The sequence below is a fragment of the Erpetoichthys calabaricus genome, chromosome 13, assembly GCF_900747795.2.
Source record: "Erpetoichthys calabaricus chromosome 13, fErpCal1.3, whole genome shotgun sequence".
NCBI classification, from domain to species: domain Eukaryota; kingdom Metazoa; phylum Chordata; class Cladistia; order Polypteriformes; family Polypteridae; genus Erpetoichthys; species Erpetoichthys calabaricus.
In genome coordinates this window covers 32039024-32051769 of record NC_041406.2, presented here as the reverse complement: position 1 = coordinate 32051769, position 12746 = coordinate 32039024, and the positions used below count along the sequence as shown (strand labels likewise).

Below are 12746 nucleotides of genomic sequence, written 5' to 3'. Positions count from 1 at the left end.
CTCATCATTAACATTAATGAAGTGGTTGATGAATTAATGCCCAGCTTGTAAAGTTCCTACATACATTAAACACATCCAAGACTATGTGCTTGCTTGGAAAGTTGATCTTGAATTTTACATGTGAAATTGAAATTAAAATGGCAGCCACTTAAACAGGAATCTTTACACTATTAAGGGAAAAAAAGACTTTCAAGGAATACACATATACAGCAACAGCTTACTTTCATAGAAACCTAAACATGAAAAAATACTATGCAAAAAATATTTGCATTGAAAGAATAGCCTCTCTTTCATAAATCACTAAAACAAAAAAACGCAATAAGAGTGGCAATGATTTCTGTTATTATTCTTGTAAAAATATATTTGAACATAAGAAATCTGTCAAGAGAGGGGCCATTCACTCATATTTATCTATAAAAATAAATGAAAGTACAAAAAATATGAATATTTCTCTGCTCTATTTTAAGAGGTTTGCCTTATATCAATAAACCATTTGTTTTCCTACCTGGGTTAATGAATTTCAACAACTAAATTAAAGTATATTTAGCACATTTTTTATTATCCTTACATTCACAACCCATTTAAGGTACAGTATTTATAACCTCCTTTTAATTTTCATGCAGTTCAGCCATTTCTCAGTGCATATCTCCAGGCCACACACCACTGACATATATTCTGAAACACAAGCTTTTTACAGAGCCTATTATTGTATCTTCTCACTGTATGTACTTTATAGACCTTTTTTTTTTTTTTTTTTTATAACCCTTGTCCCGCTGAAAAAAATAACTTGATTCTTTATTTTTTTCATGATACAAATGCTCAGTTCAAAAAATGTAAGAAACCATACTACTGGATAAATAAGAATTAAAGTTTACTTTTAAATTAATTATTAATTTCACATTAGCTCACTAATCCTCTCACACTTGGCTAAATGTGCATGTATAATGTCACAGTTAACCTCCATTAGCCTTTGTAAAAAACAATTTTCTATCATTACCAGTTGTGCCCACTCATTCAGCTTTCATCATGAAGGCATTTAGAGTTTATGTAGCTGTTTTTTGGTCATCATAAACTTCACTACTGCAAAACATACATTATTTTAGTAGTACTAAATGACAGTATGACAGCAGCACTTTTTCATTTGGAGGTCAGAGTTAGATGGAGATACATGAGATCCATTCACATTCAGACACTTAATTGTTTTAGTTTACACTAAATTGAATTATGAACAATCAGCTTCTTTAATTGAAGACTAAGACTTTTTTCCCCCCCAAGTTTTATACTTCTGCACTGTACATACATGATATTCCAAGCATGAAGTACATCACATCCCCAGTAGGCATCATTTTTCAAATTATGACAGGTTTTTGCTTTTAATATACTTTTAACAGAGCACATTCTACAGGTTTTGGCCAAACTCGTGATAATAAACCTTATGCAAGTTACCAAGTAACAGTCATGAGAAACAATTTCTTTTACCTCTTTGTTTCATAATTCCAAACATTACGGCTTGACAAAGCCTAATTAACAATTTTTGGTACCTTAAATGCTCCATCTCAAAGTCTAAAACGTTACTGTAATGAAAAAAAAAAAAAACATGCAGTGTGTCTGTCTCCAAAAACAGATGAATTTTAGAATTATATGAATCTTAGAGAATTATGCAAAATGCTCAGCTTTCTTTATAGTTACTAAATAATTAAACAGTCCCGGAAAAAGACAACCTCCACCTCAGACTGAATACACAGTAAATTACCTTTTAGAAGCTCTGTCTAATGAGATGAATATTACATTGATAGCTTTGGGGGGTAGAATTCGGCTCAAGGATTATATCTTGTGTAACTCATCCCCCAATGTACTGCTGTAATTTAATTTAAATCAGCAGGATGGGTAGACAATAACTAATATTAATTTCAAAACACTGTGTTCATCTCTTATGTTACAGCAGGATACACACATTTTAAGGCTATATAAAATATTGCAAATAGCTTCAATAATAAATTTGCTTATAATCTCAGTGTTCAATTTCTGATTTAAAGTGTTCCCTTTTCATATAACAACAAAACACATCAAAATACCATAAACTACAATTTTCCAATAACTGACATTTTCCACAACTACACAATTATAAACTCAAGTTACTCTACATTTAGTATATCACGTTCAGAGATCTCAGTTCTGTCAACCTAATTTATTTCATGAAGGCTTAAATGACAAAAACAATGCAGATTGTTTAACAAGGAATCCCAACAGAATCACCTTACAAGACTGCTTTAGAGAGAGGAAAACATTTTTACCTTTCATTTACGGCCTTCTAGAAATTAGAAATAGCACTGATAAAGATAAGTGCAATCAGTGTAACTGTCACAAAATCAAATTTATTTATTTATTTTTTTACCTGAGCTGCACTTCTTGAAAACTAGAGCAGGGTCATGCAGCTGCACACTAGCCTTGGCCTTCAGAGTGCACCATCTGTGACCCATATATTCCATGTTACTTACAAAAGAAGAAGTCTCTTTTAACATATTTTGTTATTAACCATTCATTTTAGGTTTGATCAATTTATAAAAAGGGCTTGTATTTAGAACTAGATACAGTATATTGTTGCCCAAACAAGTAATCCACCAAAAAGAGGGAAAAAAATGAATACAGTACTGTAATAACTGAAGATGCAAATGGTGTATTAATATTTACTATTTTTTTGCACCATCTGTTGGTATGCATTTGTTTGTGCCAGTCTCCCATGGGTTTTTCCCAAAATCTCTAACTCACAAACAGCTTCATAATTATTTGTGGTCTTTGCATAATTAATTACCTTTACTCAAAGTCCTCTTTATATGACTAATGTTGCATATGTCAGACATGCATGGTTTTTTGCTAAATAATATTAACTTCAGACTCAACACAAATATTCACAGCTTATCTATAAGCGGGCACAAGGGTACTGTACCCATAACCCAATAACAAACATGACAATAATTTGCTCAAATATTTTTAACATTCAGATAATATTGCAGCTACATTATTGATCTTTTTCTCTAGACATTTTCATAGACAGATGGATGTATGCTATTTACCTAACTCCAACAGCCTATGAAGAAATAATTTTGCTCTGTTCTAAAGCCGTCTTTAATTTTAGCACCGACATTGTAATGCACAGCAAAATGGGTTTCATTAATAGTTCAGGAAGTGGCCACTAAGAGGTAAATGAGAAGGATCCTCTCATCATGTAACCAGAGTTGTCAGTCACTAGTACCATTTAACTCAAATCAATGAGGACTAAGATTAGAACAGATTTAGTAGAGCAGGCCCAAACATCGAATAATGCATTGCAGTGATTAATTTTCTGTTAGCATGAATATCCATCCATACATTTCCTAAAAAAATGGAATCTAATATACAGTGACGGAGTACTGGATCTCATTCCAACAACATGATAATTGTTAGAGCTTAGTTATAATTCTAACCAAACTTTTTTTTGTATTTTAAAAGTTTCTCATTTTACCCATATGCATCTGATATAATCCATTTATCAAAACAGTGGAGCTACCTATAGTAATGTTAAACTATAGTATTATGTTTCTTTTTAATTCACAAAAACACTCATTTTGTAAAGCTCTGTGAAATCAAATATGCACAAATGAGTGATTCCATTTATTTATTTTCTTTATCCTGTGATATATAATCAGGAAGTTTCTGGCGTCAGAGTCTATCACTTAAACCATAATCACTGGAAAGCATTTTAATTGTCAAACTACATAACACCTTGTGAAAAATGAACTAGAAATCAACAAAATGAAGCGCTTTAGTTAAATACACTGCATTTTGTCTGATGTGTGTTCATTCAAAATCATCATTACACAAGTAGAAAGGATTAACATGCCGGGAATACAGCATTTCATCACCTCAGACAATAAAATTGCAGGAACACTGCAAACCTTTACACCCTGCTGTGGGCAGACAGCCTCAAGAGGCCACAGATGCTGTGGAAAACAATTTATGCGATATTAGTAATGCACATAATTACCATGGGACATGTCTTATTTATTGTATCAGGTAGCGCCCCCCATATGGGGAGAACAAACTTTGTACAATGAAGAATGATTAAATAAAAGCCAGCTTTACAAATGCCAAAAAAACACCTCTTATGACTATAGCAGCAAGGGATAAAAAAAAAACAACTTCCTCCATTAATTGCTATATTTTATATGCAAAAATACAAGTTCTTTGAGCAAGATCTGCAAATTAAAACTGCTGTGACAAGTACTGCTCACTTAACCGTCGTATTTAAGTCTGATAACAAACAGGACAGCAGCTGGACTACATAGTTTCAGTAAAAGGATCTCACACTCAATACTACCACCTACTGGATTTGTGAGCATTCCTGCATTGATCTTTCAAATGACGTATTTTGTATACTGTAAAAAGGAAACTCTGTAACTGAAAACTTGCTTGAAACCTTTGTTTGAAGGAGCGCATTATATTATTTCTGAAATCAAATAGGATTATTGCATAAATGGAAAATAAACTGATGAATGAAAACAGCCCACGCAGTAATATAACATAATTTAGATACAGATGAACAAATTAGCTCTTAGTCTTTTAAAGCTCATTGCTATAATGATGTAATACAAACATCTGTAAAACCTTTACCTTTTTTGGGGCTGGTGTGCTGCTCGTTTGGCTATTAAGGATGGAGGAAAGCGTGTGAAAAGCTCATGTGCTCTACAGATTAAATTTTCATAGGGAAGATCCTGTGGAATCTGCGACAGAAGTTGGTGGATACTGGCCATGTCACAATCACAATTCATAACTTCCCTCTTTCTGTGCAGGACAATCTAAAGGGTCAAGAAGGGGAAAAAAATCGATTTATGTGAGTGATGGCTAAAAGGCAGAGAGAATTCAGCACCAATGTTAAATTTATATTCACAACAAACAACATAACATACAATGATCAATGTAGTTACAGGTTTACTAGAGTAGCTGAATTACAGATAAGATTAAAAATATTTTGCAAATGAAATACTGTAAACTACAGAAAAATATGAAATTAAGTTTACACAGGGAAACACTAATGAGAATGTAGGATATTCAAATTATTTTGTATACATATACATATCCATTGTAAGTATCCACAATTTGGAGACTGAGATGTAAACACAAAAGCAGCAAGCAGCGTATACCATTAAATATGGGTAATATGATCTAACAGAAAGCACAAAATACATTTAATTAATAAATATTGGGAGTGATTTATTTCATATAATACTTAAATACATGAAAAGTTCTTCCATGTGCCACACTGTATGTACAGTTGAGGAGAAAAAGCTAAAGCTTACTGTAACCACAAGGCTACTGAGCCCCAAAATTCAAGCATAATATCACCCAACACAACACATTTAAAAAATAGATTTTTATTCTTGCCAACCTCCTTTTCAAGAGCACACAGCCAAAAATATGATAATATAAATGTTTTTCTTTCCTTCCACTCTTCCAGGTGAGTTTTTCCCCACTGCCTTTTAACTCTGACACCACTGCAGGCGGCTGGATGGCTTCCTTTTATGTTAGGTGTGCTTCAGATGCCACAGCACTGAATACACAGAATTTCTACTAAAGAGGAAGTTCTTCTCCTTGCAGCACCTTTGCTAGCACCCAAGGACCCATGCCGTGTTGTCCCTCAGGACTACAAACCCCATGGGTCCCTGCGGGTGTCCATACTGGGTCCATGCCAGAGGAGCACGGCCGTCTATTGTGCTGGGGGAGAAACTGTTCTGGATAGATAATCTCCTCCTGTACGCCCACTATGGCCTTCCAGCCAAGAAAGGCAACATCAGCCAACCTGGTCAGGATACCTGTCCATCCACCTTGGCACCTACAGTACACATCAGACAACATTCTCAAAGTTGCTAAATCAATTCAGGTGTGTACACTGATTTAAGATGGGGCCTACTGAAGCTTCACTGGGCGCAAGTTAATCCATCTGAGCACCTAATCACAAATGAGCTGAAAATGCCACATATTTTCTGTCCAGAAAACACAGTACAGTTGCTTTTTTTTACTTATGTTCAAACATGTAGTTTTTATTACTAAATAGTCATATTGGAAAAGCAATAAGAATGTTTGATTAGGGCTTAAAGTAGTGTTAGAAGTATTTAGACCTTGAAAAAATGAATCATTTCTGGTCACGGTCTAATGTTGATGTTTAATCAAGATATTTCTAGCGCTGATTTCTGCACAATGCAAATGCTCCAAAAAAAGGTTAATCAAAAAATTTTCAATGCAGACATTTTCTGTAGAACACAACCTTTCTAAAAGTGGTAGGGACATGTTTAAAAAATGTACTTGAACATTATATTATGAGAAGGCTGTCTGTGGCATAATGCAACAATTCAGTATTAAAGAGATCCTGCCTTTCAACAAAACATAATAAAATTAGGACTACTTATTGAACCTCTCTGTTATCCATTTGATAGAACAGAACATATTTAATATATTTGTATTATAATATGTTTGTGCTGCTCGTCATGTCAATCGGAATGAAGCATTCGACCTAGTGTTTGCAAAACCCCACCACAGAACAGCTCAACGTTTGGAATGGGAAGCACAGCTCCATGGTTGATGGATGCAATGCACACAATCTTATTGTACAGAAGATATGAGAGAGTTGGCTCTTTCATGTTAGTTAATACTATACATTAAATGATAAATTTTACTGTATGCATTATTGAATCCTAAATGTAATTAAACCTATATCCTTTCAGTTTTTTTTTTGTTTGTTTTTTTTACTTTTGGATTAGCACTAATGCTAATTTTACACATAATTATACATTGTTAAATTAATATTTGTCTTGCTAAATCAGAGACAAGCAAAGCAAAACGTGTAGTCCTTTGCAAAGCAAACTCAAACAAACACGCTAGAAGAATTTTGAAAACCCAATACACCCAAATGGGAACACAACACAAAGTAACCACTGAACTTTTGTAAACTCAAACACAATCACTTTATTTCATTTATTCACAAGACAATCTTAACAAAAGAGGATTGGACACCATATCTGCTAGCTCTCCCTACCATGCTGCTATCCAATTGGAAACCTACAGAGTGAATGCAAAGCACTACACACATTTTCTTCATGTGTTAAATTTGAATGTACTCATTTTACATTAATGAAAAAATACAAATTAATAAAAAAATGTTATTTGTAAACCACAAGACAAAAAAGTAAATGCATGATACCTCTGATATGACTTCCAAACAGCAGCAAAAATGAGACATTTTCCCAAAAAAAAAAAAAAAAGACAACACACATTAAACATTTTTAAGAGAAAAGAAATATACATATTGTAGGTATATTAAATAAAATAGAAACACACACATAGATGCTAATGTGAATCCGCATAAAATATGACTATATGAGGAGGTCAAATTACTAGAAACATCACAGATTGTCTTCACCACTTCCTGACACAAATGTATGTAGCCAAGCAACATTTCCTACAATAACATCAGAGAGTACTGTAGAGTCAAAGGACAAAGTTAGAGAAACCTGTAGTTATCCAAATCATTTAATTGTCCCTGAAGTTGTTTCTATTCTCAGACTAAGTTGTAATGAACAAAATACAATGAAGGTCATTATTCTCAGACCTAAGGTTTTCAAGATACACGTCTCAAAAAATTAAAAGAACACTTAAAGCATGCAGTGGATCTCAATGAATGAAATATTCAAGTGAAATATCTTTACTGAGTAATATTGTGTAATTTGTTGACAACAAAATGATGCAACAACTGTCAATGGAAAGAAACCAAACCACCAACCCATTGAGGGCTCAATTCAACATCACACCAAAAATCAAGTCAAAAAATGAAAATCACAGGGTGATCCAAATTGCGTGAATTTCACCACAGCTACTAATAGTGTGAGTCAGTAATGGGTATGGCCCACAACTTGCCTATATGTACTCCCAACAACATCTGGGCTTGCTCCTGATGTGACAAAGGATGGGGTGCTGGGGGTTCTCCTCCCAGACCTGGATCAGGGCATCAGTGAGCTCCTGAACAGTCTGTGGCACTACGTGGTGGCATCTACTGCACTGATACATAACATCCAAGAGGTTCTCAATTGGAAGCAGGTTTGGGGAATGTGTTGGTCAGTCAGTGGCATCACTGCCTTCGACATCCAGGAAATATATACAGACTCTGGTCAAATGAGGCCAGGTATTGTCCTGTACCAAGAGAAACCCAGGGCCCACTGCGCCCACATAAGGTCTAACAATGCCTCTGATGATTTCATCTTGGTACCTAACAGCTGCCTGGGTGCCGGTGCCTAGCATGTGGCACCTCCAAGGATATGCCTCCCCAGACAATCACTGACCCACTGCCAAACCATCATGCTGGATGATACTGCAAGCTGAATAACATTCTCCACAACATCTCCAGACTCTTTCATGTCTGTCGTATGTGCTCAGTGTGAACCTGCTCAAATCTAAGAAGAGAATGGGGCGCCAATGGAAGAGCTGCCAATTTTGGTGTTCTCTGGCGAATACCAATCAAGCTACACGGTGATGGGCTGTGACCACAGGTTCCACTAGAGGACGTCAGGCCCTCATGCCACCCTCATGGAGTCTGTTTCTGACAATTTGGTCAGAAAAATGCACACCAGTAGCCAGCTGGAGGTCATTTTGTAGGGCTCGAGCACTGCTCTTTGCACAAAAGGAGCAGATACGGGTCCTGCTGCTGGGGTGATGCCCTCTACGGATCTCTCAAGCTCTCTTCGTGTAACGGCCTGTCTCCTGATATCTCCTCCATGCTCTTAAGACTGTGCTGAGATACACAGCAAAACCTTCTTACGATGGCACATATGGATGTGCCGTCCTGGAGGAGCTGCACTGCCTGTGCAACCCTAATCAGCTGTAGATACCACCTCATGCTACCAGCAGTGACAAGGACACTAGCAAAATGCAAAACTAGAGAACAATCTGTCAGGAAGGAAAAAGAGAGAGGAGTTGTCTGTGGCCACCACTTGCAAAACCATTCCCTTTTTTGGGTTTGTCTTACCATTGCCTTTCCAGTGCACCTGCTGTCACTTTGATTTGGCACCAAAGCAGGTGAAGTTTATTCACAGTCGCTTATGCTTCCTAACTAGACAGACTGATATACCTGAAGGTTAACTGACTTGGTGTTAAGACTGTGATAATTAAGAGTTCCCTTAATTTTTTGAGCAGTATATATTTTACAACAAAAATAGAAATATATAATGGACAATTGACATTATAGAAACTTTATTTTATCTACGATGTCGTAATGCGCGATTTTCCTTATTAGCACTGGAGCAAATATTTTAAATTGCAATTGTTGCTGGTGTTGCAATGATAAGATTCAATGCACAAGTTTCAAACACAACAGAAGGACAAGAAGTAGGAAAAAAAGAACAAAGGAAAATAATATTCATACTACTCTGACAATTTCAACACTGCACTTTCAAATCTAATCTTTTAACTCCTAAAGTCTACATTGTCTGCTACATACCTAATTACAAAAATACAATAGTCACAAAATGAATATTTTATCTGAGCAAGCCAGCTTGGGTGACTGATTATACTTGTGTTCAATATATTGTTCTTTTGGAATTATAAACTGCATTATAAAGTTCAATTGTTGGAAAAGACTAAATGACCATACTTACATAATAAGGGCATTGCTACATTTAAAAGGTTCAGTAAGGTTAAGCATTGTTAATAATATCATTTAAAACTTCACTTGAAACTTACTTCTAGTTGCCTACCATGGTCAAGTGGTAAATGGATTATGTAAAAGAACACATTTGTATTTTATATGAATTATGTGGTTCAAATCAATTAAAAAAGAAATCGGCAAATAACAACAAAATAAATGGCGGCTTCTTATGAAATTGGGAGAAAGGAAACATGAGAAAAATTCCATGCAGAGCAGAAAGATAAAATTGCATGATCTGATTTGGTTCCTCTGGATGCTCTTAACATCACAGATACTTTACCATGATAACTATGATTTAATATTACCATGATATTTTGCCTGTTTCATCCACTTTCACATAAAGTTTTTAAACTGACTCTGCAAGTATATTTACATTTTACTAACTTTTCTCTCTCTTACGTAGCATTTTTAGAAACATACAATAGGCTAAAAAATGTGGTTTTATACCACCATTTACTGATCCTAAAACATCTTTATAACATTACTGATTACAAGGTTTGTGTGCTGTAACCCTTATTTGGGCCTCCCTACGTATGCGCCTATAAAGAGCATACCACTTATTGACTGAATGATATGAGAAGCTGCTATGAAGTATATGAAGCAAAATATTCTTGTGCAAATATAGTAGACTGTACATACATTATATATATATATATATATATATATATATATATATATATATATATATATACACTGTATATATATGTCGTAGGTGGCATGGTGGCGCAGTGGGTAGCGCTGCTGCCTCGCAGTTGGGAGACCTGGGGACCTGGGTTCGCTTCCCGGATCCTCCCTCCGTGGAGTTTGCATGTTCTCCCCGTGTGTCTGTGTGGGTGTCCTCCGGGCGCTCCAGTTTCCTCCCACAGTCCAAAGACATGCAGGTTAGGTGGATTGGTGATTCTAAATTGGCCCTAGTGTGTGCTTGGTGTGTGGGTGTGTTTGTGTGTGTCCTGCGGTGGGTTGGCACCCTGCCCGGGATTGGTTTCTGCCTTGTGCCCTGTGTTGGCTGGGATTGGCTCCAGCAGACCCCCGTGACCCTGTATTCGGATTCAGCGGGTTGGAAAATGGATGGATATATATATGTCAAAGCAGATATTTTAACAAAAAAGAAAGTGCATTTTATGTTGTTTTCAAATAAACAATTAAAAATCTCTAATAAGGTAGTTTGGGTTTAAAAAAAATGGATGGATGGAAAAAGTGCTGATATTACATTGTTAGCATCAATGAATACCAAAAACTACTGCAACACATGACAACAGGTACTACACAAAGAAATACATAATGTAATAATATTAGTCTGTAAATATGGCTACAAGAAAAAAAATTGCACTATGCTGTGGTCAAAGCTTAATAATAATAATAATAATCATAATAAAATACTTGTTACACTATACTTTAGCAGCTGCTGCCTTAATTTCAGACCATATTCTGTGTGTTTGGGAGATGCAATGGACAGTGGTTAGAACTTCTACCTCATGGACCCAGAGCCCCAGATTCTGGTCCTGCATTTAGCCAATATTTGCATGGAATTTTCATATTCTCTACATGTTTATGTGAGTTTCACTCTAGTTACCCTTGTTCTGTTTCCATGTCTGACAGACATTTCTCTTAAGTCAACCAGGAACTTTAAATAAGCCCTGTGTAGGCATGTGCATGAGTGTACTCAACAATGAACAGGTAAGCCATCCAGACTAGATTCCTGTCGAGCACCTAATGCTGCAGGGATAAGCTGCACCTTTAATGGGATTAAGCATATTTCATGTTTTTAACTGTTGCAATACTTGTATGTGTTAATGAGCTTAACACTTGGGTTTGTTAGGAGGCAGGGAGAACCCACCGTCACTGAGACTGTTTAGTAACTGGAAAAAGTTATCTGGCTGAGAGAGAAACCCTTAAAACCCTTGCACATTTCAAAAAGAACAGAGAAAAGAAACAAACACAAACCTAGTATGCCACCTCACACATACATGCATAAGAATGTCTATCACTCTTTTCCTGAGTTAAGTATAACACTGCTCTGTTGGCAGCAAAGCCAGACAAGAGCTATTGGAAGAGGTTTAGCAAGATGAACGAGTTAATCAGTGGCTGTGTGAATGACACCTATTGCTTGCATCTTCACCACAAAGTGCTAAGTACAACCCTCATATAGTTGGGGAATATACAAATAAACTCCATGTACTGCAAAAGACATGTGGATACATTTGAGGAGTAGAAGAAAAGCATTTGTGCAGACTGTAAAGCAGCTCTTTGAAAATGAAAGGAAAGCCACCTAACTCTGAGTAGCAGTGCTCATGCATGTCCACTAAAATATGCAAGAGCCCTAAGCCATACAACACATTTACACGATATATATTTTACACATAACATTCATTTAACATATATAAAATGTATTATTAACCCAAAGCCCATATAGCATTTCTAAAATACAAAGACATCAGCTCAAAACAGGGTGATCTTTTTTAAAGAAAGGAAACACGAGCTTTATGTTCCATTTGAAGAAAGCAAAACATTTGTTTAAGAATGTTACAAAACTTTCCTATTAAAAGTGCAACCCAGCAATATATTGTTTCCCCCCCGCCAAGCTGATACATCGATCAATCAATCATTACTGGGGGTTGGGAGAGGCTGGGACTTTGCATCCTCAGGAAGTTTATAGTAAGTATTCAGGAAATTACCTCACCTAAATACCATAACTTCAGAAATCATGAACCCCCCCCCCCACACACACACACACACAACACTCCTACTTCCAGACTTGAAACAACACAGTAACATATGAGTTGCTCAGGTTGGTTGATCCCCATCACCTGGCCATTGGCTGCATTTTGGCCCAGCTAAAATGTTTATCAAGCTCTTTGTCCCGTGTACAGTAAAGACCACATCACATTTGACAACATTTCCAGTGATTTTCAGTTGTAACTGTCATTTAAATAATCTTAGCAAGTTGGAGGCAGACAGTGACTAGCTCCCATGAAGGAAATTGTATAATGTGACATGCCCAGTGATTCAAACACAT

The 12746-nt window shown here is 36.0% G+C and overlaps 1 protein-coding gene across 2 annotated transcripts in view; it reads right to left on the bottom strand.

The window, feature by feature from the left end:
- Positions 1-12746, bottom strand: part of zgc:63863 (uncharacterized protein LOC393372 homolog) — a 95919-nt gene that overhangs the window by 20980 nt on the left and 62193 nt on the right. For both annotated transcript variants that reach the window (XM_051936043.1, XM_028818098.2), the window contains one exon: positions 4651-4835. In XM_051936043.1, coding sequence (XP_051792003.1) covers positions 4651-4835 — 185 coding nt within the window. The remainder of the gene's footprint in view (positions 1-4650; positions 4836-12746) is intronic.